The following is an 8385-nucleotide window of genomic DNA, read 5'->3' on the forward strand; positions in this document are numbered from 1 at the left end:
GCATGTAATAATGCATGTATAATAATTTTCAAATTTTCCTAATTAAATACTTGTAAATTATTCCAGGATGCTTTCTTATTTATTTATTATCCTATAATATTTTATTACCACAATGAAGATTTTAAGGTAGTTTAAATAGGTCTATGATCAATTGGATTCCTTGAATTTTATTGTAATAATAAATAGGAGTTTGGCGTGACATGTGTAAACAGAATTTATAAGCAGCTTCTTCAATCATAACGTTGAAATTGCTCAGTGAGGTGTGATATTTGTAGTTTCTGGCCGGTAATACCGTGTATAAATTTACTCGCTCCATCTCAGCAGATACACTAATCCAGATATTGATATCCACTTTATCTACAGGAGAGGATTCGATTGATAAGGATTCGAAACGATGCGTTTTAATGCATGTTTTTTAGTGCTGTTCTGTGTTGTTATTATTTGCAGAGGTCAGGAAAAATGCTGTAATAATCATAACATCTACACTATCACTGGTGGTATGTATTATCATGACTATACCATTATAGTCGACCTATTTTACTTAAGTAGTTTTCACGAAGCCAATTGAATAAGCAATATTTAATATTTTGTCTGTAAAAAAAATGTATATGTGTTTTTACATATTTATATTTTCCAAAATCGATCAAATAAACCTTTGAAAATCCTAAATTGTCATATTTTTAGGGGCTTCTCCCTCTGGAACAATTTGAAGAGATTTGAAGCTACGCCCAACCATCATCTATTATTTTAGTGGGGCATAAAACTTTCCATATTATGGAAAATTTTTGCCACTTTTTTATCATTGCTAGTTCAGCTATCATGAAAGCAGTGAACTGAGGTAAAATCAACCCTGATTTTGCTAGTTCAGCTATCATGAAAGTAGTGAACAGAGGTAAAATCAACCCTGCTTTGCAGGTAGTTAGGATCCACCAATTAAAAAACCTGGGTTGTTCTATTTTCATTATGGGGTTAAAATACTAACAAAATTCAAATTGCACAGTAAATATTCTTTCTTTAAAAGATCTTTTGTTAAAATTATTATTTGACCACATACTTAACAATACACGTAGTAAAGTGTATAGTGAAAAAATGCTCTGAGATCTCTCTTCCCCTAGTCTACGCTCTTCTGTTGGCAGGAATATTCAAACGGTCCACATTATAAATTGCAGTTTTTGCAGAAATATATAGCCTTAAGAGTATCTTTTCTCAGAAAATTTGTTTTTAAAAGCATATAAGAATTCGAACTGATAAATAAATTCGGCCAAATTACACTAAGAAAGAAGTCAAACACTGCGAACACAAGCTAAGCAAACAGAAGTATGACGTCATACCAGTAAATCAGACAGTCACGCTTGAGATATTTTTTTACCCTATTGGAGTCAATCGTGGATTGGACGGTTTTTATATTTTCTTATTTTCCGATAAAACTACCCATTGGAACCAATCATATTAATCAAGCAATCATATTACATTCCCCCAAATTCACTTGGGCCAACTCTAACATTGGACAAGGCACTTTATCTACATTTGTATCTTTCTACCCAAAAGTATAAATGGGTACCCGGTGGTTTACTACTAGGGAGGAAAAAAGGCGGCGTGGAACGGCGACCCTACCACACAATACCGAGGCTTAGTACAATGGTATCACAGCTCATTCCCCTACGTTCAGTAATGAATATGAAACTACCTTTACCTTTACAGTACGTGGAAGACCAGTGGCGGATCTAGAATTTAGCAATGTGGGGTAATTAATGGGAGGTGAGAAGCACCAGAGGGGGGGGGGGGGGATATAAATTCATCAATGTTTTGATCTACTGATGTGCAATCAAGGAGGTTAATACATCTATACCTCCTTGATGCAATTTCTCACATGAAAACTGACGTTCTATTTCAGCTTAAATTAAATTTGCATAAAATATTATATAAATCGTTTTTTAGAATTATCCGTTTCCAACTAAGGACTGCCTTTAATTTGTCGTACCAAGTCACGACTTTCAGCTGTATTTATATAAGTTTTTAAGGGATTTGAGTGTTTCCCAGCTGCTTGCTGGGAAAACTAAAACTTATTCTTGCCTAGAAATCATCGTGATAGAGCAGGCTCGGATTTAGACCTTCGCATGGCTGTTCACAATGGCGAATGTCAGAGCAAGAAATGTATAGTACACAAAGAAACGTCAAAAACAATACAGAAAATTATTGGTCGTCTAGACAACTATGTTAGATTATTGTGCGATTGTCAAATGAAGATTTGGATCCTCTAATTCTTGAAAACACCAATCGTTAGGTGAACTTCAAATAAGTTAAATTTCTTAACGAATCCAAGAACTGTTCTTTTATTGAAGGGTCCTCCAAAACAAAATCTCTGAATGTCTTTCATTTGTTCAATTGTAAATTCGATTTGGAAAAATATACTTGTTGTACAAAAGGATGTGTTCCCGAGAGACCCTGCAACTTTACCACGTGGACAGCTAAATTTTCTATTATTTTCGCTAAAGTTTCTATTATTGTCACTTCCTGTATTTTTTTTTAATTAAACGAAGCCAGGGCTAGGAAGCAGCTCAAAATAACACGGTCACAATACTTCCAAAAAACTATTTAAAAAAAACACAAAAAACCAAAAAAAAAAAAACACAGGAATTAAAAAAACACCACAGACACCTTTACAGACGCATTAAACAACAATCAAATCTGATTAACGAAAAAAACACAATTTTAAGAGGAAAACAATTCTTTCCTCAGCTGCCTGGCTCCTTAAGCGCATGTAATGTATCTATTGACCAAGTTGCAAGGAAGATAGTATTGTATTATAGAATCAGTCAGTGGTTTATTAGAGGGTCATTTAAATTTTTGAGAACCCAGAAGTAAATATCTATAAAAAGTTTTCAATTGGTGTAAATTTAACTTTCTATAATAGTCTGTAAAGTTCTAGTAAAAAAATTACTAAATTTTTGTGATGATCCTGGTAGGGTGTGAATGATGACCATTTAAAGAAAAACGTCCAAGACCAGATATTTCAAAAACGGGTCAACTGATCCGAATAAAACTTTTTTTTTCTCCACCACCTTTATTCATTTTCATACAATCAAGACAGATTGATATTTCTCCATTTTTCTGGATTTTCATTTTTATGTACTTACACACTTTTTTTTTAAAGCTTACATTCTTTTTGTTAAAGCGTATCTTTGGATAATAACGCACTCATTTCTATAAAATAGTTGAATATAATAAAAGCATGAAATAAAATTGTATATAAAAATCATAAAAATTATATAAATAGATCCGAATAAAACTTTCGGGAAAGTTTAACCCAAGTTACAAGGAAGATATTATTATATGTAGGGGACGATCCATGTTAGGGTGTAAATTTGAGGGTCATTTAAATTGCTTACGTTCCAGCTTTAGAGGGATAAAAATGACACTATGCAGAATTAGTTTTTTACAGTGAAATGAAAAAATTATCCAATTTTGGTGACCATCCGGAGTAGGGTGTGGATATAATGACAATTTAAGATTTTTTGTTGACATTTGATTAAATTTGTTAACGAAATTTGCGTTTTCTACGCTTAAACCAGTTACAGCTAGATTAAACTCAAAACTACCGTGATATGCAAGAACAATGTTTGTTTTCAGCCATTGAAATTGCTATATTTCCCAGATTGTTACAAACAACACAAACCTAGCACTATTCTGGCAGATTGTCAAAAAGCAAACAGATTCACTATGCAAATATTCTCCAACTGGTACTAGAACAAAAACAAACAAGGATTAATTAACATAAAAAGCAGACAAAGCAGAGAAAAAAGCACAATCACCAAAAGGAAATAAATCAGTAAAAAAAAAAAGGGATTCCATCCCACATCCATGGGAATGAGATATAAAAAAGGAGTTAAAAAAAAGCATTTGTATTATGGGACTTAACATACAAACTTTATTGGCGTCGTAATTGACTCTCAACTAAATTGGAAACAACACATAACAAAAATATCCAAACAGGTATCAAAAAATGTAGGCGTAATACGGAAACTCCAGCATAGTTTACCATCTAACATTTTATTTTCTTTATACAACACAATGGTTCTTCCTTATTATTCCTTATTCGTGCTGTAATTTAGTATGGGGTACAGTAACAAACAAACACCAACAATTATGTCCATGGGTTAGCACCGAAACAACAAAATTAGATCAACTCTTTAAATTACAGAAAAAAACACTTAGAATTTGTTCCAAGTCAATTCTTTATCACATACTAAACCACTTTTTTTTTACATTTAAAACTTTAAATGTTTTTGACATTAATAGGCTTCAAACTGCAATATTTATGTATAGATACGCTAATAACTACCTCCCAGAATCATTTAACAATTACTTTAAGAAACATGGTGAATTACACAATTACCATACACGTACCTCTAATGATTACATTTTGTTCAAATGCCAGACAAATTTTAGCCGTAATTTTATTAATTTTAATGGACCTAAAGTGTGGATTTCTCTTCATCAAAATCTTAAAACTGCACCATCTGTTATAAATTTTAAATCAAACTATAAAAAACATCTAATATCAAATTACTCTGCGTCTTAATAATTATATAAATAAAAAGAACGTTAAGTGAACAATTTGAAATGTGTAGCAACTACTGTTGTTGTTTTTTTTTTTTTTTTTTTTGGTTTTTTTTGGTGTTTTTTTCTTATATTAAAAGAATCGTGCATAATTGTTTAACTGTCTTTGTATTTTTTTTCTTTGTTTTATAAGGGGTGGGTCGATCTTAAAACCTTATTTGGTTTATCCGACTCTCCCCCCCCCCACACAATACTTGTTTCAATGAACTATGTACCGTATATGTTTTCTTTGATGATGTGTGGAAATAAATGAATAAATAAATAAATAAATAAACATGTCTAAAAACAATGAGAAAATCTGACCATAGGCCCTTGGCAAGGAATTTTACACGAATATATTATTAATTAATTATTAATATTTGTGGGAAATTTTAAGGGAGCAATTTTTCTTAATATGTTGGTCGTGAATCAAAAACTGAAAATAAAAAATGAAATGAAATAAACAAATGAATCGCTATGAATTGAAAATGCACTTTCTTCCTATGCAAGGTCGGCCCATATAATAGCGCGCAATGGTAATGGGTCATGATGTACTTTGCTATTACCATTGGAGCCATAGTTCAATTTTCACTAATGACGTCGGCGTGAAATTTATTTCGTTTTTTTTTCCCACCATCATTTTTCCACTTCATTGAAATTATATTGGTTTTCCGTGTTTTTTTTTCTCTATATTTTTTAACGACTGATGAATTTTCTTTTTGTTGCAATTTCAACTTCAATTCTTATTAAAGCAATTTGGAAAAAAAACCCTATGTTCTGTTGTTCAAGCAGGCATAGTAAGTCGAGTTGTTATTACTATTGTTATATTTTTGTGGTGTTTATATACGTCTTGCTTCAAATCAATCAATCAATCATTTACAAATGTATAGGCCTAGACTAATATACAACGAAACATAAAGCATCAATAATAATGAAAGCTTCAATAGTATCAAGATAAAAATCAACGCCACTAGTTTAGCAGTATATTAATATTGTCAACATTCTTCTTCGTCTTCCATATTATAACAATCGACTAAAGAATTACTGTAATATAAAAATAATTAAATTATTTGGTTTGATTATCAACATATAAATGAATAATAATGTTACATTCGTCTGTTTTAAATGGCGAGTCGAGTGGCCGAGCGGTGGGGCAGGGGCACCGCTAGCTACAGCATTACCATCGGCGCTGGTACCAGCCGCTCCTCACCTATGGTTCGGTTGGTAGAACCAAGTCTTCTCGGGTAAGGACTTAAAATGGAGGTCCAGTGTATACATCTGACTCGTGTGCGCTTTAAAGAACTCATTGCATCTTTTCGAAGAGTAGGGGTTACCCCGATGTTATAGTTCATTTCAGCCCCTGTCGTTGTGGAATGATGTAACCATGTAACTACCAAGAAGCGCCTCTTTACGGCTGCGAGGTAGTCACGGACCACGCCCATACGCAATTCAGCACAAGGACGCTGCAAGTTATGGGTTTTTCTCCTACCTTAAAAACACATTAATTATTTTGCAACAAAAAGACGTGATGATAAAACACAAAATCATGGATCTGCAGCAGCATCTTTCATAATATAACCATCGAATATAGCATTACTCTAACATAAAAATAATAAAATTATTTTGTTTGATTATCAACATATAAATGCATAATAATGTTACATTCGTCTGTTTTAAATGATGTTTACATTAGCTTTTACATACTTATTATTGATTGTTTATGCTAGATAAATCAACTGTGAAGTTAAGTTGAACATAAGGTACATACAGTACTCGATTGTAAACTTCATTTATTTCATTTTTATAATGAATACACCGACATACAGTGTATCAGTCAATAGTTTACCCCGGAAGAAAGTGTTGCAAATTTGTGACCCATAGGTTCTGATCATCCAGGTCACAAAATACCCAAATTTGCATGGAACTCAATTATTCGTGCTACACCGACCGCCGCGCATTGCGTCCTAAAGTTGTCAACAGTTTTAACAAATCAGTTTTCTTCAGCCAAGAAAAACAGTCAACTGCAAACCCTTAAGACACAGTTCGGTCGTGATCTGTACAATACCTTGTATCTTAAAAGCTTTTAAAATTATTCACTGAATGTACACGAAGCGTAGGCATAATCCACACTCTGTCCACTTACAATGTTTTTACTCTGTGTAAACCTCATGAAATCAGTCATACACTGTTACATTATTTTTGAAAGGGATGAAGCGTCATACGCGGGTCTGGTGTAATGCGTGTAAAAGTGTTGTTCAATTTATTAAATGGCGCATTACAGTTTAATATTATCAATTTAGTTTGCCAACGTATGGCGAGCAACTGTGGTATCATGACCACCTTTCCACAATTGTTAGACTGACCAAGCGCCCTCGGATCTGGCACAATAAAGGGATACCGGTACTCTACAGCCACCACTGCATCAGAAATTTTGATTTTAGAAATGCAAAGAAAAATTTTAATGCAAATTTATTGTTTGTGTTTTGCATAATAATAACAATAATTTGTTTTTCTGTGTCAGAAAGGATAACCGGTGAGATTGAAGGCCAACACCTTCGCATATTCAAGCAAACTGTTATTGCGGTGAATGATATGAATCAATCTCGTTTTTTCTCCAACGTCACAATAATAGAAGGCAGAGACATAACAAATTATTTGGTCTTACAAGACTTCATCCAGGTTGGTGATTTTTTTTTATATTCATATATACATATTACCTTTATTTAAAAGAATCTATTAAATGCAAAAAAAAAATATGAAAATAAATAACAAAACAAAAACATCAAAACAGCACTTAATAACTGTGGATACCCGTACTGGACTATAACTAAAATAAAACAGCAACATGAACAAAGGAAACTGAAAAAAGGGGATAGCCAAACAAACCAAAACTGGTAGAAATAAGGGCAACATTGAACTCCCCTACATACAAGGAATATCAGGAAAGATTTTTTTTCATGCAAAAAATATTGGTTCGTACTACAAACCAGTTAACAAGCTCAGAGAAATCCTAGTCCATCCAAAAGACAAGACAAAAAAAAAGACACATGCGGAATAATTTACCAGATCGGCTGCCTACATTGTAACTACGTTTATATAGGCGAAACCGGAAGACCTTTCAAGAAAAGACTGGAAGAACACAAACAAGATGTCATTAGTAATACCAAAGGCATACGCACAAGATCAGCACGCACTTCCTCATGCAACTTCGAATCACTCCATAAATCAGCAGTTAGAGATCACATAGTTCAGTTTGATCACACACCAGATTGGGATAAATCATCAAAGAAGAAGATTCATGGGAAAAAATGATTATCAGAGAAGCAATTGCCATAAGAAAATACCAAACCACTATGAATAGGGACGATGGGGGACACAGACTCTCTCACATTATATGACCAAATTCTACAACTTGAGAGCGCTGACGCTGACGATAGGAGGCGTCACACTCGTGACACCCAATTAAAAAAAACTGATAGCCTGAAATTTCTCGGGGTGACAATTAACTCCGAATTAAGTTGGAAACCTCACATTGCCAACATAAATAAAACTGTCTCACGAAATTTTGGAATGTTAACTAAATTACGACACACTTTTCCAGCAATTATTTTGTTTTTCCTTTACAACACCCTCATTTTGCCTTATTTATCCTACTGCAATATTGCATGGGCCATAACCACCGACAAGTTCGTTTATTGTTGCTCCTGGGCAAGTTCTGAAACTACAAAATCCATTGTCTTTTTAAACAGCAAAAAAAAAAAAAAAAAAAAAAAAAAAAAAACTCTC

General features: G+C 33.2%; 1 protein-coding gene across 5 annotated transcripts in view; it reads left to right on the plus strand.

Moving 5' to 3' along the window:
* The window catches only part of LOC117100524, a 38753-nt gene that overhangs the window by 13596 nt on the left and 16772 nt on the right, over positions 1-8385 (plus strand). For 2 of the 5 annotated variants that reach the window (XM_033240273.1, XM_033240272.1), the window contains 2 exons: positions 364-497; positions 7121-7278. In XM_033240273.1, the coding sequence (XP_033096164.1) occupies positions 395-497; positions 7121-7278 (261 nt within the window). In that variant the 5' untranslated portion in view covers positions 364-394. The remainder of the gene's footprint in view (positions 1-363; positions 498-7120; positions 7279-8385) is intronic. The other 3 variants (XM_033240276.1, XM_033240274.1, XM_033240277.1) reach the window with 3 other exon arrangements.

The sequence above is a fragment of the Anneissia japonica genome, unplaced genomic scaffold (genome assembly GCF_011630105.1).
Source record: "Anneissia japonica isolate Jap-2015-1 unplaced genomic scaffold, ASM1163010v1 scaffold685_len2926416_cov193, whole genome shotgun sequence".
NCBI classification, from domain to species: Eukaryota; Metazoa; Echinodermata; class Crinoidea; order Comatulida; family Comatulidae; genus Anneissia; species Anneissia japonica.